This window comes from Rhinolophus hipposideros (assembly GCF_964194185.1).
Source record: "Rhinolophus hipposideros genome assembly, chromosome: 16".
Lineage (NCBI taxonomy): Eukaryota > Metazoa > Chordata > Mammalia > Chiroptera > Rhinolophidae > Rhinolophus > Rhinolophus hipposideros.
The window spans coordinates 44018850-44040961 of record NC_138062.1 but is presented as its reverse complement, the minus strand read 5'-3'; the positions used below and the strand labels follow the sequence as shown (position 1 = coordinate 44040961).

The 22112-nt window shown below is 58.1% G+C and overlaps 2 protein-coding genes across 3 annotated transcripts; both read right to left on the bottom strand.

The window, feature by feature from the left end:
- Positions 1 to 3820: 3820 nt before the first annotated feature.
- On the bottom strand, positions 3821 to 19124 carry HR (HR lysine demethylase and nuclear receptor corepressor). 2 transcript variants are annotated; one of them, XM_081076419.1, is made up of 19 exons: positions 19027 to 19124; positions 17141 to 17794; positions 15636 to 16425; positions 14213 to 14363; positions 13949 to 14136; positions 12384 to 12551; positions 11513 to 11602; positions 11221 to 11336; positions 10289 to 10370; positions 9734 to 9897; positions 9383 to 9619; positions 8999 to 9164; positions 8748 to 8817; positions 8429 to 8559; positions 8199 to 8318; positions 7985 to 8100; positions 5813 to 5977; positions 5277 to 5405; positions 3821 to 5088 (listed from the first exon to the last, which is right to left on the bottom strand). In XM_081076419.1, the coding sequence occupies exons 2-19, from the start codon at positions 17753 to 17755 to the stop codon at positions 5026 to 5028; spliced, it is 3561 nt and encodes a 1186-aa protein (XP_080932545.1). In that variant the 5' UTR covers positions 17756 to 17794; positions 19027 to 19124; the 3' UTR covers positions 3821 to 5025. The 2 variants fall into 2 exon arrangements, with proteins under 2 accessions (XP_080932545.1, XP_080932546.1); XM_081076420.1 differs by having other exon boundaries at positions 12384 to 12548.
- On the bottom strand, positions 19050 to 19438 carry HRURF (HR upstream open reading frame). Its single transcript, XM_081076421.1, has one exon. The coding sequence runs from the start codon at positions 19305 to 19307 to the stop codon at positions 19203 to 19205; it is 105 nt and encodes a 34-aa protein (XP_080932547.1). The 5' UTR covers positions 19308 to 19438; the 3' UTR covers positions 19050 to 19202.
- Positions 19439 to 22112: the final 2674 nt, after the last annotated feature.

Here is a 22112-nt window from a genome sequence, read left to right as displayed (position 1 = left end):
AGGATCACTTCCCCCCCACAACCCCCGTGTTCACTAAAAATGTACTGAATGTCACCGTAGTGGGGGGAAGGGAGGAACATAGCTCTTACCTTGAAGGAGATTCTGATCTAGTTGGGCAGGTAGACATAGACATATTTAAAAACAAGGCAACTCAGTGTTATAAGCCACGTGCTAAAAGATTGGTTTGGGCCGCAGGTGTGACAGTGCTCAGAGCAGGGAGAGAGCAGAACTGGGATGGCCAAGGTGCGCCTGATGATGGGAGGAGGGGAGTTGGGCCAGAGAGAGGGCCGGGGATAGGCAGGCATAGCCCTCACCAGTGTCCCGACCGCCTGCCCACGCCATTTCCCACGTAGTTTCAGGGCCCTCTCCCCTGCAGACTGAGAGCCCTGCTCCTTCATCTCTGTTGCCCCCCCACCCAGCTGGCTCAGGCAGCCACATTGAGAGTAGGGTGTGGGTGTTGGCTAGCTCCTGCTTCTCTCCCAGCTTGACCTTTCCTCCTCAGAGGTTCCTTTAACCTCCTCTCAGGACAGGAAGGCAGGGCCAGCTGGAGTGAAACTGTGAAGCCAGCCAAGTCTGGGCTCCTCATCCTCAGTGAGGTCTTCCCTTTTCCTCCTGCCTGCTTAGTGTACCTGAGGGGACAGTGGCTTGTTGGATCAGACAAAGCATTGAACTTGGAGCCAGATACCAGGCATCTACTTACTGGCTGGCTCTGTGTCCCTGGAAAAGCTGTGGGCCTCGGTTTCCTCATCTGTAGAATAGGCTTACAACAACTGTTCCTTCACACTGTTGGGAAGGTGAGATGCCATAGGAGGAGCTCCGTGGGCAATCCAGCATAGGTCACCATCACCAGGCAGCCCACAAAACCCCTTGCTGGGCTCTCCTACTACCACGCAAAGGCCCACATTCATGAAATGTGCCCCCAGGCCACCTCGGAACTAGCTTTTACTAAGGAATTCCAGCTGCACCAGATGGCCTCTGTAGGCCCTTCTCACAAACTGAAGTGCCTGTGAATTCCCTGGAGGTAGGGCCCTGTATTAGGCTGTGGGGGATCCCCAGTGGGTCTGCAATCTTTTGAGGCACTTGGTGAATGCTGCTGCCCTCCAGCCCTAAACCTCTCACCTCGCAAACAACTGAATGACAGGACTGAGAGTCAGGACTCCAGGACTGCAGAGCAACTTGTCCACGTAGTTGCTGTGTGTGTGTTTATCCTCCGGTTTTCCCATCTGTGAAGTGGGAACAGTATGGGTCTCAGACTCCTTTTTGCCTCCCGGGGATGATTTGAGAGAGAATGAGGTCATGTCTGGGCAGGGCTCTGAAAGCCTCCGAGGCAGCCTAAGGTAAACACCAGACGGCCTGCCTGCCTGGAAGAGCAAAGACTGCAACAAACCCTGGCTCCACTCCCCCCATTATCACTGGGGAAAGCACTCCTGTGAAGTGCACCTAATCACCCTGCGGTGAGAAGCACATGAGGCAACGTGAACGTCGCTTGTAAACTGTGAAGGGCGGCACAGGCAAGGCCCTCAAGGGGGTGTACCAGCCCTTCCGGAGAGCGGAGGGAGACAACAGAAAATACACTTTCTCAAGGTTTTGGGAGAAGGCGAGCACACATCAGACTGAGGCAAGAGAGGCCCTGAGACAGAATGGGAAAAGCGGAGGCAGGGAGGGGGGGCTGAGATAGAAACCGACAAAACCAGAAACAAAGAAAGGTCTCCGTCAAGTGTGCTCTGCGCCCTCTATTCCCAGAGAGGGAAGAGCATTGACTGGGGGGGGTGGACAAGAGTGTCCATGCGGTACAGGACCCACGGGAGCGAAGGCTGAGCCAGCCAATTCAGGGCATGTAGACCTGAGTGTGCTTGTAAGCACGTGCACCGGAAGGCAATGGAGGCAACCTCGGAAACAGGGGCAGGGATGGGCGGGAAGGGTGGGGCGAGGGTGTCTGTGACGCTAGATTCATTCACAGAGCAGCAAACCCTGTCCCTTGTCAAAGTGGGAAGGGCAAGGAGGACAATAGCCCCAGGTCTAGGGAGGAGGAGGCTTCGGTCTGCACTCTGCCACTGGCCTGCTGAGTGACCTTGGGGGAGCCACATCTACCATCTAGGTCATCTGTCTGATGCAGGCACAGGTGCATGCTGAAACAGAACAGACATTAGTGGAAAACTGGTGGAATTCTGTGGGGACTGAGTCCCGGAGCGCAGTTTCCTGCTCTTGACCTCATGTGGAAAGGTGCTGGCTCAGAGAGTAGATGGCCATCAGCTGTTACTGGTTAGCCTTTGGCCACTGATAGAACTGCCGTGGCTAGGCTGGTTGGTTGGTTGGTTGACAGAAAAGCGGACGGCCCATTGCGGATAGTGTGGCTCCTGCTTCCTGTGTCTCCAATCCAGCCGCCAGCGAGACCATAGTGGTATGACTCCCCTATCTATGGCTCCATGGGAGTTCCTTTTTGGCCTCACCATATCCTGCCTTCTTGTGCGGGGATCGGGAGCTGAGACCCCGCATGACAAATCCCAATAAAGTCTATTGCTTAGTTAATAGTGTTGTATTGAAACTAGTTTCTTAGTTTTGATTATGTACCGTGTCAACATGAGAGGAAGCTGGATGAAGAATAACTGGAAATTGTCCTATCTTTGTGACTCGACTGTAAATCTACAATCGTTTCAAAATTAAAAATCTAAAATAATGTACTTTATAAGAAAAACTTGGCATATGGTATACACACCTGAGGTCACCTCCAGCTTTGAGTGTTGTGCCTCTGTGCTGACTGGGCCAGTGAGAGGGGCTGGAGGAGGTGGCCGGGAGAAGCAGAGGCCCAAAGGGCAGGGCTAGACTGAGAAGGGAGCCAGCTGAGCCTCCTTGGGGAAGAGGGCCACTGAATGCTTCAAGCTGAGTCTCTGGGCAGGTCCCCACCTGGACTGGCTTCATCCCTGGTCCAGTCCTGGGACATTTGGTCCACCTGTGTTTGCAAGGAGTCAGACCCACTATGTCCTTGGAGAGTGCCGTGACCTACCACGGAAGGGGAGGTGGCAGAGAGGTCTGTGGGGGAAGAAACAGGCCTAGTGACAGGGCCATCCCCATCTTCCCACAGGAAAGACTGCGTGTTTGGGGTCCTGGGGTGACATCAGGACACAGCTATATAAGGTGAAGTGTAGGTAGGAGGGGTCACTCAGTGATACTTGGAACATGATGAGCTCTAAAGTGCTTATGTTGGAAGGAGGACAGAGAAGACAGTAAGCCCATCTGCAAAGGCCATTAAGTGCTAAGACTGTAATGTAAATGAGGCAGCTGGAGTCAGGACACTTCCTTCAAATCCCAATTCTGCCACTAAATTGCAGTGTGACCTTGGGTGACTCCCTTATCCCTAGCCTGTTTCCTCTTCTATATAATGGAAATAAATAATATCTACATAAAAATTGTGGTAAGGGATGAAATGAGATCAGTTAAATGAAAACTGTGACATAGTAAAGTGTGGGAGTTCCTTAATTTTTTCTATCCCATGAAAAAATGAAAATAACCTAGCTTTGTAAACAGTGAAGAAACAACTTTTTTTTTAAATGAGGGATTATGTAAATCATGGCAAAGCCACCTTGAGGAATGTAAGCAGCTGTTTAAAATGAAGATTAGGTATCGACATATAAAATGATCACAATAGTGTTGAAAGAAACCAAGTACCAAGCACACCAATTCAACTATGTGTAAAACAGACCCTTGGAGAAAATACTAGAAGGAAATACACCAAAATACTATCCGTGGTTGGGTTGGGGGTGAGTGGTAGTGGGCTTAGAGGTGACTTTTTCTTATTTTCTGAATGTTCTGAAAGTATATTAAATTTATAATAAAAAATTTTATTTCATAAAAAAAACACCATTTCCCGAACCACCACAGAACAATTAGGTATGACGAGCGGGAGCATGTTGGGGCTGAGATGTACTAGGGCAGAGCCACAGCAGAGGGCCCTGGGGATGGGGAGGGGCTGCCAACTGTCTCAGGCAGCAGGCCAAGCCCAGGGTGAGGGCTCTCCCGGGCAACTCCCGGAGCTCCAGGTCAGGTCAGACAGGAGAGATGGGGTAGCCTGGACTTTTGGGGGAGGGTTGAGGCTCCAAGACACATTGCTGCTGCACCCTCAGTCTCTGCCTTGTCACTGCCAGGAATATCCTCAGGGGCAGCCCTTTGGAAGGTTCCATCTGCTCCTTGGAAAGTCGTGGATGGGGGGGGTGGGAGGTGGAGGGGGATGGCCAGGTCCAGGGAAGAGCAGGCAAGGGTATTTGAGGCCCCTGTCACGAGAGCCTCAGCTCCTGCCCACCCTGTTGCATTTCCATGTCCCCCCCCACCACCATGTGGCCTGCAGGAGCAGGGCCAACCACACTGGCAGCTTTCACAAAACAACAGACTTTAATGGAACATAGGAAGGAGGGAGGTGAGAGAAGGGAGCAGGACAGGCCCTCACCACTATCATTCCCTCCAGCCAAGCCTGGGCAGTGTCCTGAGGCCACCCTCTCCCCACACTTCACAGGTCTCCGGCAAGACGGCAGGATTTCGGTTGCCTCTTGTCCAGCACGTCTGCAGTGCAATGGGCGCCCGGAGCCCCATAGGAGGTGCATAGTATAACAGAGTTTGGCATAGGAGGGACAGCAGGGGATGAGGCAGCAAAAGAAGGTGTTGCTTAAGCCAGAATGATTCCCAGAGTCCCCCAAGGAAGGGCTATTTGTCTCCTGGGTTGGGGGGGGCAGGTGTTGGAGGGAGTCAGGCACCCTCAGTGTGGGCCTGGTACCGTGGAGAAGGTCTCAGGGGTGGAGCAGGTGCCAGCCTGAGAAGGGTCGGTGTGAACTTCTGTGGCACTGTGGTTGTTGGCTTTAGGGGCCAGGTGAGGGGCGGGGAGTGGGGGGCCGCCCCGCTGGTGCTCAGAGTGGTGCTCGTGAGATTGACCAAAAGTCCCCAAGTCCTCAGTGTGGTTCTCTGCTGACGCTGTGCCTGAGCTGAGCACCTAGTCTACCTGCCCCCCCACCCTTACCCCAGACATCTGGGATCCCCCTATTTAGCCTCCTGTAAGGTTCCCACAGCCACCTTCACTGCTTGGAACACAGCCCAGTCCATCTAGGAGAAAGAGAAAGGACAAGGAGCTTAGAGTCACATTCCTGGGCTCTTCCTCCCAAGAAGAAGGCCCTTCCTGGGCCCAGACTTGCTGCTTGCTTGGCACAGAACTGGACCTCCTATGCCACCCCAACTGTGCCACAGGGGGACTTGGGCAGCACACGCAGCCTCCCGGCTAGTGTCATACTCACCAGGGCATAAAGCAGGCGGTGGTCGGGGGGCAGGCTGGGTCCCTGGTGGCAGAGCTGAGCGGAGAGGGCAGAGGTCTCAGGGGACAGGAAGTGCTGAGTGACGCTGACTGTGTTTACCAGGCCCTGCACCTGTTCCAGGGAGGAGGTGGGCAGGAGAGTCAGCGGATGCTCAGGATCACGCACCCCTCCTGCCCGGCTCAGCCCTGAGGTCTGCTTCCCATAACGACCCCACCCAGGTCTCAGAGAGCACAGGCCTGGATCCAGCACCAGCACCCCAAAGGGTAGAGTCAAAACCAGGCCAAGGGGATGCCAGAAATGGCACAGGCAGAGTTGGCATCTGAGGACCCAAGTCCAGTTCAACATTCCTCAGCTTCTCTTCCCTACAATGGGGTCATGGCTTCCTGTCCTGCCCAGCTCTCCAGGTCTTGAGAGGGACAAAGATGTAACCAGCTGGGGAATGCTCTACCACTGAGCTGTTTTTGCTGCTGGTGACCTTCTGAGCTCTCAGCAGAGCCCCTGGCCCGCTGGGGAAGCACCTGGTGGGGAGCCCCAGCAGGCACCAACACAGCCTCTCCGGGGGCCTGCAGCAGGGTCCAGCAGCTCACACCCCACTCCTCCCGCAGGCGCCGCCGCAGCCCTGCGTCCAGGTAGCAGCTGCCCGGGGTGCCAGGCTCCAGGTTGCCTGCCCCGGCCGGACACACCTCAAAGAAGAGAAGGGGGAATGAGCCAGGGAGGGAGGCAAGGGCAAGGCTGTAGGAGGATGGGGTGTGGACTTCCCAAAGGCCAGGGGCACAGGAAAGAGCTGAAGTGGTCAAGTCTTGAAGGGCAGTTGGGGGAGGACATAGGAGCGTGAAAAAGGGACTGGATAGTGAGGGGCTAGGTCCACTCAGGGTGGCAGATGGAGATTTGGCTGGAAGGAGCTTAGAGGAAAGGATTAAGGGCTCTCAGGCTGGGGGGGTCTAAATCTGCACCTTTCCTGGGGCCAGATGCCTTGAATAGCCTCTGTGTCCCTGGCCCTGGGTCCTCTGTTCCCTTGCTCAAACCTATCCCTTTCTCCAAAACCCCAGAAGACAATCTGCATAGTACCAACTCATGGACTTTCTATACCAAGAGCTCTTAACCTGGAGTCCTCTGAATGTCCCAAATAGTGTGCTAAATTGTAGGTGAGTAGGTAACTGTATGTTCCTGGGGAGACAAATCCAATTCTTCTAAGATCCCAGATCCAGAAGAAGCGAGGCCACACAGAAGTTCTGATTCCCAGTGGATGGGCAGGCTGGCCTGTCCAGGCCGAGGCCTCTGAAGCAGGCACAGCTATGGGGGGGCCATCACCAAGCCCAACCAGAGTGGGGAGCTCCTTGGGCAGACAGGGACTGGCAGAGGCTGGAGAAGGAGATGCCCAGGGAACACCTGCAGAGGTGAATGACAGCATTGTGCGCCAGCTGGCCACCAACGAAATCCACTCCTTCAGCTAGGACCTCAACAGTTGTCCCTGGGCTTAGGTCTCAGGGCTCTAAGACTGGGCGATGGGGAAAGGGGAGGCTGGTGAGTCAGGTTGGACACTAGGGTAACCTCAGGCAGGTGCCGAGGTTCTTTTGCCCTGGAAGTTCAAGTCCATCCTGGAGCTAGAGCAGTGTTTCCCAGGCCACCCAGCGAGAGTACACCCCTCCAACTTTCCCCATGAGTCATCAGGTCTGGCCATATGGGACTGCCCACATCGGGCCACACCCAGGCTAGACGAGGCCATGTGTGTATGAAGGGGTGCTTCTGTCTGCTCCCCTCGGCCTGTTCCAGCGTCTGTGTGTGCGTCTACGGATCAATGTCTGTTGACATATCTGCAGATGTGCATGCCTGAGGACAGGAGGGCGGTGGTAGACAGCCATGTTGACATATCTGCGTGTGTGTGTGTGTGTGTGTGTGTGTGTGCTTTAGCAGGGATGACACTTGGTGACCATCTTTTTCTCTCCAGGACCACCAGGGCTCAGCTGGACTTTGGAACCCCTGGGCCTGCCCTAACCTCAACACTGGCCTCCCACCTCCCCAGTTCCCCCTAGAGCTTCCTACCTCCTGCTCCCCTTCTCCTTCCCTGTCCCTCAGCCTGGTGCAGTCTCCCTCCACCCTACCACGGACCTCCCTCAGCCCTTACTGGCTAGCACCTCAGATAGCGCCTCTGCATGAGGTGTAGATTACAAAAAGGGAAGCAGCAAGCGGGCCTCTCAGAGGGCTTCCTTTGGCCCATGAAGAGGAGTCTGCCTACCCCTAGGAAGAGCACAGGGTAGTGACCTAGGGTGGAAACAGCCGTAAGCTCAGGTCCCAACCCCACCATTCAGCCTCAGTTTTGTCATCTGTAAAATGGGAAAGCAGCAGTACCTACCTCATGGGGTGGTTGTGACGATTCACCGAAACAATATACCGAAGGGCCTCAGCACATTACCTAGCCTGCATTAGCTCCTGCTTTTATTTCACCATTCGCTCCCACCTCAACCCCCTGCTCTATCTGTGTACCCCAACACACGACTCTCATAAGGTCCCAGTCTGCCTTCTCTGCCCCTGCCTGTGTGAGCCGAGGCTGTCCATCTCAACTGAGGGGGTGGGGGAAGCATACAGGGCACACACACAGACAGGGAGAGCTTCTGCGGCTGGGAGCCCCCACTGCCAGGGAGCCAGAGAGCTGTACAAGGGAAGGGGGGGGCTGCCAGCTCTCTCCTCACCATCTGGAGAAAACGGCGAATGCGCTGGGCGTCCTGTGCCCGGAACACGTGCCACACAGTGCTGACCTGGCTGCCCGGAGACCAGAGTCCCTCCCCGTCCAGGCCTGAGAGGAAGTCTGAGGGAAAAAGACAGCTCAGGAGAGCCCAGGGTAGGCAGACGCAGCACCTCACATCTGCAGCTTGTCCCCATCCCTGCTTTTGGCCAAGGACCCACCTTTCTGTGCCCGGTGCCAAGCAGGCAGTGGGGCTTCAGCACGTACCAGGACACTGACCAGATCAGTCACCTCCACACAGAGGTTCTTGGTCCCCAGGTGCCCACGGTGTGGACTTATACCTGCATGGAGTTGGGTAAGAGACAGGAATTGAGAATGGGCCCCAGGACTTTGGCACAGATGCACGTGTACCCAGAGATGGTAGGAATGGAGGTAGGGACTGGGCACTCACCATAGGCTGCCCATAGCTGGGGCTCCAGTGGACGCAGGGCAGGACCCGGTGGGAGGTAGGAAGCCAGGTTGAGTTTCCCGTGTTGGGCACAGTACTCTGGGAGGGGCAGGCTGGCAGCCAGGTTCTCCACCCTGTGGGGGAGGGGTCATACCCAGCAGGCTCAACCCGGGCACCAGAGACCCTATCAAAGTCCCCCACTATGGGGATAACTCCCAGAGGTAACCACAGAGGGCCAAGGGTCATGGGTGGGGTAAGGAGGCGAGGAGGATGGCAAGGGGCTGGGTGTCAGCTGGGTGTCAGCCCTTGATACCATACACACCTGCTTACGTCCTCGTGCCCCAGAGCTCTGTGCAGCAGGAGAACGGAGCCCTCGGCTGACTTTGGGCGAACTAGGGGAGGACACAGAAAGGCTATTGCCTGGGAAGAACTTCCTTGGCCCAGAGGCTCTGCCCCGTGGCAGCAAGAGTCCCATTTCTGTCCTGGGCTCTGCTTCCATCTGTCCCCAAGGTCACTCTGGGACACCGGGGCTCTGGCTCCCAGCTCCCTCTATCCCACATCAAAGATACTTACTCTCAGGCCGGGAGAATCCCTCCCAGAATGCTGCACTGCCCAGGTTTGTAGGCTGGGGAGGCCCGAGGGCGGTCAGTGCCTGCACCTGGCCTCCGAGCACTTCAAGAGCTTCCGTCCCCCACAGGTTGCCTTGCAATGTCCTCTGAATCCCTGACACCAACACAGGCTGTAGTGGGGGGGGGGGGATACGGGGACATGGGGAGAATGGATGGGCTTCCCAACATGTTCAGGCCAAGGCGTGTTGTAGAGGGCACCAGCACGGCATGGGGACCAGGCCTTGCTGCTCCTCTGAGTGACAGGCCAGGTCAGACTGGGCCTAGGGGTCAGGGCCCTGAGGGTAGGAGAGGCCATGAGAGCCGGAAGTAGGGATGTGAGGAGCCTCACCTGGCCCTGCCTCCAGTGCTCCTGGAAGAGGTGGAAGCCTTGCCAAGGCCTGGGCTCTGGTAGCAACAGCAAAGCCCCAGGTGGAGGCAGCCGGGGCCGCACAGGAGAGAGGGGCAGACCCAGGCCCTTGCGCAGGCCCGGTCCAGCCCGCAGCCCTGGCCCCAGGGCTTTCTCCTGGATCTTCCGTTCCACGACCTGTGCAATGATGCTGTCTAGGATATTGGTGATGCGGTCGTCCTGTGGGGAAGGAGGGATGGAGGGCAGAGGGGCTCAGGACCTGCCAGACCCTCAGGGAGGGCCGGCCTAGCCTGTCACTAGGCCCCCCAGGCTCCCCTCCACACCCTTGCTCACACTGGGCAGGGCCGGAGTGACGGGAGCAAAGGCCATATGTATCCGCTCATGCCCCAAGCAGAGTTTGACAGCAGTGGAGGCCAGCAGCTCACAGAGAGAAGGACAAGGCAGGGACCCTCGGCCAGCACGATCCTCTGCAGGGGTCTCTGTGGAGTCCGGAGTCTCTGCTCAGGAGAAAAATAGTGAGGGCTTCACCTGTCTCTTGAGATTCTATTGTCTATATGCTCTTCCCTCATCTGGTCAAGCCTGCTCTCTCCTCACAGGCATTGCCCATCAAAATCCTGCTTTGGGACGGACTCATGTCCCACCTCCAGCTTTCCTGCTGGCAGCTCTAAAGCCTCTCCAACGGAGGGCTCAGAATAGGGTTGTGGCTGGAGGGGGGTTAGGAGGCTTTTCCTAGATTTTATGTAGGTCTTATTTTCTCTGGAATGGCTTGAGAAGAGTGATGGCGGTTGGGGAATAGGGCAATTCCCATCTCTCCTGAGATCTCCCACCCTGACCCAGCATTCCCCCAACCTCCATCCCAGTCTGAATGAGGGGCAGAGAGCCACTCACCCTCTTTGATGTCCTTCGTCCTGTTGATGTTCCCGTCACAGGAAGATTGTGGAGTTGGGGTGGCTTTCTCTGTCAGCTCTTTCTGTTAAACCCATCCACCACCCCCCAATCCAAGCAGAGATTTAAAAATCGCAAATGCAGCTCAATCCAATTCAACCTACATGTAGTAACAACGGACACTTATAAGGCCTAAAATCGTGTTTACAAGGAGCAAACTATTACATGATATATAACATGAGGTGGGAAAACGTTGCTCGTGGAATTCTACATGCGGTATGGTGTCAAGTATTCTAGAACAGACTTGAATAAATATAGAGGCAGAGGAGTGCTGTCAGAATGATCCTGGTAGCATTACAAGCCATGGATGTTTTCTTCCTTATACTAGTCTCTCTTTTCCCAATTTTCCACCATGAGTATGTAGCACGCTATCTGGCATGCAAAATGCATTCAATAAATGATTTCTTGAATACATGACTTCTACAATAAAAACACGAGCTTCATAAAAGCTTTGCAAAATGTATATTGAGCACTGGCTATGTGTTCGGTGCAAGAAATTCTAAGGAGGTGGGCCAACACTCCGCCGGCAGGAGCCCGTGCCTGAGGCATGGAGAGACAGGACACGCCAGCAAGCAGCATGATGTGGCAAGCGCTAAGCTGGAACGTGCACAAAGCGGGTAGGAGCTCTGGGCAAGCAGAGTGAGGACTTCTGCTGGGTGGCGGGGCTGTGGGGGCAGATGCTAGCACTGGCTCCATGGATCCTAATCCCCAGGGGAGGGTGGGACGTAGCCTGATTTTTGCCCAGCTTCTATGTCCCTCTTCATCTCCATCAAAAGAAAGGGGCCAAACCCTGCCAAGATCAGTAGTTTGCAGACACGCTACCCAGTCCGGGGGCCCACTGGCTAATGCTATGTCACCTGTCCTGTGTTCCTTACCTGCTGGCCCCCATCCCCAGGGGCCCACACCTGCGCATCAGCTTGGCAGGGGCAGTGTCCCCGGATGTCAAATTTGACCCAGACCTGGTGCATTGCGGTGCTCAATTCTGCCAAAGCTGGGAGAGGGGAGAGGAGATGGAGTTTGGCGGTGAGTGCAGACAGAAGGCCACTCTGTACTGCTTGACCTCACCAACCAGGAGGGCATGGCATGGGGCTGAGGGACATCCATACAGGAAGCTGGTCTCCCCCAGGACCCGCCCCCTGCATGCCCCCGTTCTACAAGATGGCTCACCCTGGCTGGAGACAAACTGGGTGAGCATCAGGGAAGAGGCACTGTGCCCAGCCTCTTGGGCACACTCTTCTAGAGACTGCTCCGGAGAGTCTGTGGGGTAGGAAGGGAGAAGCTGCAGGTCAGGAAATCAAGGTCAGCACACGTTAAGTTCAGGGGAGAAGAGCGAGGGCATGATATCTAAATCAGAGGCTCGACAATCCATAACACCTGGGCTTTCTGGGACACTAGAGTTCAACAGTGACATAGGATCCTTTGCTTGCTGAAGGCAGAGCCTTTAATATGCTGATATGCATTGCAGGGCTCCAAAATGATCATGTAGGATAGAGTGTTCCAAACGTTTCTGACCCTGGAACTCTTTTTGGCCATGTCTATGGGAACACTGGGAGATTTCAAGCCCTCAGGTGGCTGAGTTGAGCCAAGGGAGGGAAAGCTGAGAACTGAAAACAAAACACAGGACTTGGAATCAGAAGACATGAGTCTAAATCCTGGACCCAACACTTACTAGCTGTGTGACCTTGGACAAGTCAAGTCACTTAACCTCCCTGAGTTTTTCTTATCTGGAAAATGGAGGCAAAAATACCCACCTCACAGTGTTGTAAGGTTTTAAAAGGTGCAAGCTGAGCAAAGTGGGAGGCACAGAGTAGGCACTCGACTCCTTTTAAGTGTGGGCAAATACACAGGCCATCCCTCTGATCTGGGGAGAGGGAAAGGTCTATTCTATGGGGCGTTGGGCAGTGGTAGCTGAGGCTGGGGATGAGGACGAAGGCTTTCTTAGGGAGAGGCAGCCAAGACATGGCCACACACCTCAGAGCAGCCCTTCCGAGGCCCCAGTCCCTGCCCTCCCACCCTGCCCTCCCAGCTCCTTTCCTACCTGCTTTCTCACTGGCCCTCCCAGCACCCGCCATGCGACCACAAGCCACACACAGCCGGTGGCTGCAGCAGGGGCATCTCCAGTGGGTGTTGAAGAGTCCATGGTGGCACCGGCTACAGCAGCCTGGAATGGCTGGGTTGTCCTCTATCCTGGCTGGCCCTTGGCCTACTGACCACAGGAGACAACAGGGTCAAAGGGAGCTCAAGCCACAGGCCCCTTTTGAGGTCCTCATGTGGGAGGCCTCCAGGCAGAGCTAGGGAGAAGCAGAAGCAGTTTCCACCGACAGGCTGCCGGGGAAAGGAGACAGGCCTCGTCACAGATAGCCCCGCTTACTCAATAGCCCATGGAAAGAACCTCTCTGCAACAACCCTGTCTCCAGCAAACTCCCAGAGACAGTGCAGACCCAACTTCCCAATTCCTGCCCCAGGGATTTCCCCATCAGTCCTGAATTACCAACCCACACCACTTCAAGCACATTCCTTCACCCTCCCCACTCCCTCCAGAGGTGGCTTTCTTCAGGGGACTGAAGATCAGAAGAGGAAACTTAGGAGGCCCTCCTTTCCCTCACCCAGTTTCAGACTACGCTCTCATTGGTAGGTGCAAAGATGCCAGTGAGCAAATGTTCATTTACTCATTCAACAAACATCTTGTCCTGTCCTGTCCTGGGCTATGAGCTGGGGTTCAGAGCTGGTCAGGACTTGGCACTTGCCCTTCCAGTGCTCATATTCCAAGGGTAGATGGACCCATAAACATGGCAATGATGAAGGCACCAGGGGGTGGGTGTTGGAGTGTGAGAATGGGACAGAAAGCTGAGGGCAGAGATGGTGGTAGTAGGATCACAACTGGGCCCCAGGGATGAGTAAGTTTTTGTTCACAAGGTAGAAAGGGAGAAGGACATTCCAGATGGGAGCAACAGAAAGTGCCAAGGCTGGAGGGGGTGGACAAGCCCGAGTGAGCTGGGAAGGATGCGAGGGACGGATGGTGATGCAGTGTTCCGGGAATCCAGGCTCAGGGAGTGGCAGGAGCTGACGAAAGGGGATGGGGCTGGACTTTCTGGGACAAGAGAGAGCCACCAATGGGCCTCCACCCAGGAGGGGTGGACCGCAGGTGTGTGTTTTCAAACACACTGCTCTCAAGGTGCCATGAAAGGGATGCAGGAGGGAGACCCTGGAGCCAGAGGGACGGCACGGTCTCAAACATCAGCTCCAATCCCCCCAGCCTCCTGGGACCCATGAGCCTCGCCACCCAGGAAGCCTTCCTTAAGTGCCAGCCCACAGGGAGCTCCCCGACGGATGCCTGGCACTCAGTCTTGTTTCCCCAGCAAGCCCAGAAGCTCCTAGACAGTTGGGCTGGACCAGGTTTTACATCTTCCCAACATCCCCCGCCCAGGCCAGAAACTTCAGAAAACATGGTGACTAAGAGTCTTAGCTGGGAATAAGGGCAAAGCAGGACAGCAGTTCTGAGCTAGCAGCAGGACAGGCAGCGCTGGTGGGAGGGAGGGGCCCACACGCTGTAGGCCCCATGCTCCTTGTAAAAGGACCAGGCCCTCCTGGGATCCTGCTCACCTTCCCGCTGTGCCCAGGCCAGGGCCTCCCGCTCCCTGCGTAGCAGGCGGCACAGTCGGTCCCCCAAACCACTCAGCAGGTGCTTGGCGAGGCCCACGCTGAGACCAGTCTTCGGGCCAGACTCTCCTCCCGCCTCGGAGTTGGCTGCGGAGTCTTCCTCCTGCTGCTGCTCACCTCCCAGAGACAATCTGGAGTCAGGGCAGAGGAAGGTGAGACGGGAGCCCCAGCGGGAGGATATGAGGGCATCCAGGAATAAGGGCTCACCTCGGCACTTGCTGGGAGTGGCAGGCCAGCCCTCCCACCTCTCCTGCCGCCTGGGCACAGCTTTGGCACTGAGCAATGCCTGCCGGGGGAGCTGAGCAACACGCATCCTGATTTTCTGTGTCCTGAAGGCTGGTCCTGCCATCTCGGGGTCCTGAAGAGACAATGCAGCTGGTCAGGAGTCTGGGCCTCCTGGGCTTACGTGAACCCCAGGCCCTGCCTTAGCACCCAGCCGTCCACACGCAGAACCAGCCCAGTCCCTAGGCCCAGGTGCATAAGGCCTGACTCGGAACCAGTGACAGTGGACCAGGCAGCTAGAAGCTTCACAGAAAAGGCTGCACGGGGAGCTTGACAATGCCCCAACATGACTGACAGGCCGAGAGGAGTGGTCCAGTGCGCTAAGCCCAAGGCCAGGGCAGCTGGGGTGATGGTCCTGATCCAAGTGCAGGATCCAGCCAGTGTAGACTTTGGATAGCTCCACTGTGGGCTTAGCGATGCCACTGGCTGCGTGACAGTGTGAGGAGACAATCCCAGCATGGACGGAGGGCGCCGGAAGGTGAGAAGGCCGGAGAGTTTCAATACAGGCCACAGGTGCAGTAACCCAAGAAGGCAGAGGGGCCAGCAGCTTCCCAGCCCAGGCACAGGCCTGGGAGAGTGTGGACAGACCCATACCAGGTGCAGGGTGCGTAGGCAAGGCCATCAGGAGAGTCCGGATCCAGGCCCAGTAGTCCCAGAGGCCAAGAAACTGGGGTGATCCCCAAGAAGTAAGGCTGTGGCTGGCAGTGCCAGAACCTCTGGTGAAGGGCACAACGTGACAGAGGGGTCCAGGATGTGCCCAAAGCCCTCACACTGGCACAGTCCAAACTGAGTTTCCATGATCCAGCTGGCTAGGAGAGTAGTTGTTTGTTCCTGAAGTAGGACAAGGGGTCCTTCAGGAGAGGCATTTCCCCCGATAGGGATTTGTAACACAGATAATCATAAAGGTGAACATTTATTAAGTACTAAGTGCCAGGATTTCTTCAAAGCCTTCTCTGTGAATTATATCATTTAATCTTTGCAGTAGTCTTTATGAGGTAGGTGCCGTCTTTATCCCCATTTTATAGATGAAGAAACTGAGGCGCAGAGAGGTGAAGCAACTAGCCCAAGGTCACACAGGTACCAGTCAGCAAAGTCAGGACCCAGGCACTCTGACTCCAGAGCTCAGGCTTTGAACCATGTCATTACATTGCCACCAACACACCATGGCTTGGGAGGAGGCAGACAGAAATAGAAGCCATTTGCTGGAAGGCTCTGGCCTGCAGATAGTGAGGGACGCCCAATGGATGCTGGGTACAGTCCACTCATAAAGGACCTGCTGACCCCATCTCCTTGCAAAGCCCTAGTCCTGGCTGTCCCCTCCCAAGTAAGGCCCCCCCTGCCTCCTTACCTCTGTGGTTATCATGCTGTTCTGCCTCTGCCTTGTTCCCCAGCGAGGAGTCCAGGACCTCTTGCCAATCTCTGGCCCCCTGCCCCGCACTGCCTGGGAAAGCATCAGGGGGACGCTTGGCAGCTGGGCTTCCCGCCACTCCCTGGACTTCAGGGCTGCCTGTCCTCTTGAGGGCCCTAAGCGGGGCAGCTAGGTTCTCCTCGTCCCCAGGGCAGCCGCCTGGGCACCCAAACTGCTCCGAGTGTCGCGTGAGCCATGTCTTCTTCAGCTTGGTGTGATGGCTGGGTGGGCAGGCCCTGGGCCCAGGGGCCTTGTTTGCTTCCTCGCTGGATTCACTGAGCCCCTTGGTGCCCGTTTCCAGGCCCTGCTGACACTTCCCACAAGGGCCAAGGCCTCCATCTCCAGTGGGTGGGTGAGATGAGTAACAGCCCGCCTGGGTGGTAGGAGGCCCAGGAGAGGGGCACCTTGATGTGGCTGATGGCCCCAGCTGGTACCCAAGGCTCCCGCCCCCCGGTACAGTCCAGATGTTGCCAAGAGTATGAACCAGGCCTGGGGGACAAGCGGGCCAAGGGGTCCGGGGAACAGTGTCTGGATGTCCCAGGAGAAGTGGGCAAAGATTCTCATGCCTGCTGAGGCCTGTCTCTCCATCCCTCTGGTGGAGTGAAGGGCATTCCGCCTCCCCACTTCTCTGGAGAGGCCCACCAGGGGCTAAGCCCAACAGCCCAGGTTCCACAGTTGCCAATGGCTCCTTTGCCAGCCTGAGAATGCTCGGATCCTTATGGTAAAAACCCTAAAGAGAGGAGAAAGGATTAAGCTAGTGCTGACGTTGGTTCCCAGTGCTTAAAAAAAGTGAACTGACAAGCAGCAGGTGTGTGCCTGTGTGGCCTTACGAGTTGTGAAAATACCGAAGAACTCACATACTGATTAATAGGCACTGTTTCTAAGTGCCATCCCCACTGCCCTGACCTCCCCCCCCCCCCCCGAGATCATCCCCGCAGGATTTCTCAGACCTCCCCATGATCCAGCAAGTAAAGGGGTAATATCTGACACAACCAAAGGGCCTCCGGGATCTATTCAGATTGTTTGAAGCCCTGTACGATACAGGTTTTAAAATAGTTTAGATCTCATCCCTGGTCATGGGGGTCGCCTGGGAGGGATGTGCCTTGGACACAGGCCCTCTCCCAGATAGAGGGCCTTGTCTGCCCCTCTCCCTCCTTCCCAGGACAAGACCACATGCTCTGAGGTCCCAGGTCCCAGGGCTTTGTTCTGAGTGGACAACGGGTGAGTCAGTCCCTGAAACGGCCCAAAAAGCAGGGGAGGTCTAATGAGAGGAATTGCTTGGTGTTGACTTTGTCTGAGCTGACAGGCTCTTCTACCTGGGTACTACCTTATCTTTTCATCAGAATGGAAGGGCAGTGTGGTGTGGTCCTGTCTAGCAGCTGAAGGAACACTGAGCAAGCTTGCGTGGCCCGAACCCCAGGTATCCTCTCTGCTCCAGCACTCACCTTGCTGCCTAAGCTGAAAGCAGAGGGCACTTTGGGCTGACCTCCTGAATACACCCAGGGGTGCGGGGCCAGGGGCCAGTCACATGGGCGCTCTGGAGGCAGACTGGACACTAGGTAGGGTGGCAAGCAGGTGGGCACCCAGAAGGGAGCTCGCTCCAGGATCTTGGTCTCCAGAAGAAAGGGGCAGTGCAAGGGCCGGAAGGCCACAGGGTCACTTTTTGGATGGCCACCACTATGCCCAGGAATCAGGGGACCATGGTGAGGCGGGCATGCTGACCCACAGAATGCCAGTGGATGAGTGAGCATTGCCTCCTTCCAGCGCAGGCCCTCCTTACTGCCCAGCCAGCTGGCCTTCCTCTCCCCATTCCGGGGGCCTTCACCCTCCACCAGTGGGAGCATGTCCTTGGGTCCGTGGGGGAAGCCAGGGGGTAGCCAGGAGTCTGGGGTGCTCAGGACACCCCTCCAGAAGGGAGCAGGCTCTCCCAGGCACAGTGCCCCATGGCGCAAGCCATCTCGTGGCAGGGCATCTGGCTCCCGTCGTCCCACGATGCTGTTCTCAGGGGCTGTCTTCTCCCAGGCTGGGGTGTCCTTCAGGAAGCTGGGCGTACTCTCCATCACTCTCCTGCCCTCATGGGGCTCTCCCAGAAGGGGTCCCTGGAGCATAACCACCAAAGCATGAGCTTCTCAGGTCTGTCCCAAGTACCCTACCACCTGGTACAGAGTGGGCACCGCCCTGACAGCACCAAGGCAGTTCAAACCAGTAAGGCAAGTGCCAACCCACAGCTGGGCTCCACACTGCCTGCCCACATGTGGCTGGAGGACGCGCCTGAGTGGGGTGCTACAGTGTAGAAGGTCACTCCTTCCCCCAAATGACTGAGATTTGATAGCCCTCCTGGGCCAGAGCCCCTTAGCAAGACTGCTTTTACGAGGATGGCATGCCTCCCTGAGCCTGGAACCTGGTCACGAGCCACTGGCAAGGACAGGAGGCAAGAACCCAAAAGATGGGCTCGGTGAAAGGCACTGCACTGGGGACAAGAAGGCTAGATCCCGATCCTGATTCAGTCACTGTCTGTGTCACTTTGGGCAGGTCATGCCATTCTCCTGGGCCGTTGTGCAAAACAGCTTGGAAGGCGGCCGTTGCAGAAGCCTCTTCCCACATTGCAGTCTATGGCCCTGGGGTCGCTGCTCGCCCACCTCAAGCCCTGAGCCCCGCCCAGGTTTGTAGGGGTAAGAAATGCAGACAGGGCAAGCTGGAGTCACTGGGAAGAGCCACCAGGCAGGGCTGCCGGCTGGTACCGCTCCCCACTCCTGGGCAGCCCCATCTCTGCCTCTTCCCAGCGCTCTACAGATTCTTGGCGGCTGCTGCGGAGTCCCCGGTCGACTGCTGGGGGCTGGGATCTCCACCGCCTCCCCAGGGAAGACGTGAGCCAGCACAGGAGAGGGCAATTAAGAGGCCTCAGCTGGGGTGGGTCAAGCTACCCCTGTCCAGCCAGCACTGCCAGGGCCACCGGCGGCCGCTGTAACTGCAGCCTGGCGGGGGGGAGGAAAGGAGGCGGGGAAAGCGGGCTGCGCCCCAAAGAGAGGCAAAGGAGGGAAAATTGAACGTGCGTACAAAGGACCAGGATGACAGATGGCACCAGCGCCGCGGCGCTCTCACCGCGTGGCCCCCCGGGCCTTTGGGTGAAGCCCCAGGAGGGAGGTGAGGGAGCCCGGCCAGAAGGCGCCCGGGTTTTCTGGGGCCACCGCCCCGGACCCGTCGGGCGCCCTAACTTTTGGATGTGTGACCCAGCCCAGAGGAGAACGGAGAGCTCACTCTCTGTTGCGGCTCGGACTCAGCTCCGAGGGACCCGGCGGGCGCGCCCCTGGCGCCGCGTCTCCGCGCTTACCTGGGCTTCACCGGCCGGACTCGGCGCGGGCGGCGGCTGTCGTCGGGGCCGGCACCGGGCGCCCGCTCCCCATGGGCCGGCTCCGGGGCCTCCCGGCCGGCGGGCAAGGCCTCGAACCTCCGCGCTCTGTGCTCAGCGCGCTGGCGCTCTCTCTCCCCCGGGGCGGCGGGGGTGCTCTAGGGCCGCAGGTTGGAGGGGTCGGACTCCGGGATCTGCAGTATGCGGCACACGGCGCGGATCGGCCGCACCAGCTTCTGGGCCGAGGCCGTGGGTTGCGCCATGGGACGCGGAGACTCCGTGCTGCGCCGCGGGGAGGGCCGGGCCGGGGCTGGGGAGCTGTGCCCCCGGAGGGAGAGAGGGAGCCGGGCCGGGGGGAACACGCGCCCCGGGTCGGAGATGGCGGAGTGGGGGAAAGGCCAAGGGGCCGGGGAGGGGTCCTGCCTGCAAGGGGGCCGATCCCGGGACCCAGGAGACAGGCACCAGCAAGGGCGCAAAGCGGCGCAGCGCGGCTAATGGAGGGAGAGCGCGGCGGAGAGCGCAGCAGGACCTCTGATCGCCATCTCCAGACGCGCAACTGAGAGTGGGGAAGCTGCTCCGCCGGTTTCCTCCTCCAGCACCCTGCGGGAAACAGGAGCCCGTGATTCGGCGGCCCCGCCTGAGCCTGCCCCCTCCCAGGCCCCGGGGGCTTCCGCCAACGCCCCGGCGATGCCACCGGCTGCGCACGGGGAGAATGAGGCCTTTGTTCCCCCCTCCCCCCCGCGGCACCCGGGCGCCTGCCGAGAGAGGCTCCCCGGGGGCAGCGTGCCAGCTTCCCAGCCGCCCCACCCTCCCGTGGGCCCGGCCCCGGAGCCTGGCAGGCGGGCAGCACCCCCACTATAGGTGCCAAGCTCGGGAACTGGAGCAAAGGGCGGGAGGGGCCGGACCGGGCCACCGTGGGGCGGGGTGCCCCCTGGGGTGCTAGGGCAGGCGGCTGGGAGGGGGCAGTGCCAGAGCTGGCAGGGGCAGTCGGGTTCTCACGGGTCAGTGATGGGCGCTCTTACCCACGCCAGCCGGCCCTGTGCCTGCTGGACCACTCACTCCTGGTCCTCTCCAGCTCTGGCACATGGGCACACCCATTGGCCAAGTCTGCCCTGCCTCCTCACCTGGCCACACTGCTCTTCACCTTCTGACCCAAGCCCCTTCCCAAGACCCCTCCCAGGGCCCAAGGGCACAATGACCTGCGTTAGCAGTTCTGGGAGGGCCTAGGCTCTAGTCTGTTCCTGCCCTAAGAGCCTCGGTTTCACTAAGTGCCCTGGAGAGGAGGTGGGACGGGATGAGCTCCACCACCTGCTCCAGCCTCATTTTCTGGGGGTCTGCCCCGTTCCTGTTCCTAGTGCTTCCAGGCCCAGCACTGGAGAGGAGCCCATGGGAGTGGCTCCTGGGAGGGAGCAGAGAGGAGGAGAGGAAATGGGAAAGCAGGGCACCCTCCACCCGAGGAAGCATCCCGGCTCCTCTGCGGGGGTGGTTCCAGAGCACAGACGCAAACAGACAGATTCAAACACACACAGACAGATTCAGACACACACAGAAACCCACACGCCCAACGGGCGCTTCCCTTCCCCTCAGGCACCCACCTCCCACCCCTAGACTCCCCTGACTCCCTGTGGAAGCCATCGTTGGCCTGCCTTCCCCCAGCCTGGGACAGAGGCAGCAGCACCCCACCCACCCCATCCCATCGAAGGGATGAGTTCCCAGATACCCCGTCTGATCCCAGGTCACACCACCATCCCTGGAGAAGAGAGCCATGAAGGGCCAGGAAGGAGCCTTCCTCCCAGGAGACTGGAAGGGAAGCAAGGGTCCTTTCACCATCTGAGGAGAAGTCGAGGAGTGGGGAAGAGAGGGGGCCTGAAAGGGCTGGCACCCGGCAGGACTTGGGTCAGGTTGGCATGGATTCCTTCTGCCCCTTTGCCTCCCCCCAGAGGCCGGTTCTGTGGCTGGGCAAGCTGGTAGGGGTTGTTTACTTGACTGAGTTATTAACACTCCCTTCCTCCCCCAGCTCCCCTGAGGGGTGGCTGGACCTGAGTGTGCCAGGGGCAATAATTGTAAAGGGTCTACCACAGATTGCCATCCCAAGCCCCTAATCCCCCAAGCCCCAGGCTCCTGCTCTCAGGCTGGTTCCAGGGTGCAGAAGGGGGCTAGGGTGTGCCTGTGGTCCTCCATCTGTGTCTTCCAGCAGCCAAAGCTTGTGGGAGAGTCTGGGGGGGGGGGAGGGCAGAGATTCCTGTGGCTTAGGGCCTAGAAGAGGCAGGGCAGGGCAGGGTAGGAGCCTGGGCTGTCCGGGGCCCTGAGGGCCTGTCATCGTAATCCCTAAAGAGGATGGGGACTGTCCCAGGGGAGTAGGACAGACACCTCCCCCCACCCCACTCCAGCTGCCATGTCTGCTTTGTCAGGTCACGGTCGCTGGACTAGATCAGGACTCTCAGGACAGGCTCCTGAAATGCCCAGGGGGTCGTGGGGGTGGGGGGGGGAAGGCGCCCCTTTCCGCCCTCACCCAGCTCCCCATCCTGCTCCATAGCCCAGGCCACAGGCCCACAGAGCCCTGAGCGCGGGCTCCTCTGTGCCTGAGGACAGAGCAGAGCTGAGGAGACACACAAAAAGACACAAACGCAGAAGGGAAGCCACACACTGCGTGGACACAACGCTGGGTTCATGGACAAAGGCAAGCGGACCAGCACCCTCAGACACGCATGGGTCCACCCGACCCCACACCGACCCCTTGCACACTGATACAAGCTCACACACATCACACACACTGAGACATACATTCATGCTGACAAGCACAGCAGCACTCACGAGCCAGCTGCCCTCACGCTGTCCCCAGAGCCCCTTACCTGGGCAAGCACAGTGCCCCTCGGGTGGAGCAGCCCCCTGCCCAGGGGAGGGCACCAGGCGGGGGCGGGGGAAGGAGCCCCGGAGAGTCAGGCCAAGCTGCCACTAATCCGGGCGGGGAGAGGGGGGGCACCCACGTCAGAGCGGGGACTGCCGGGTGGAGGGCATCTGAGGACATCCCCTCCCACACACGCGGCCGTCTGGGCACCTAGCCCTAC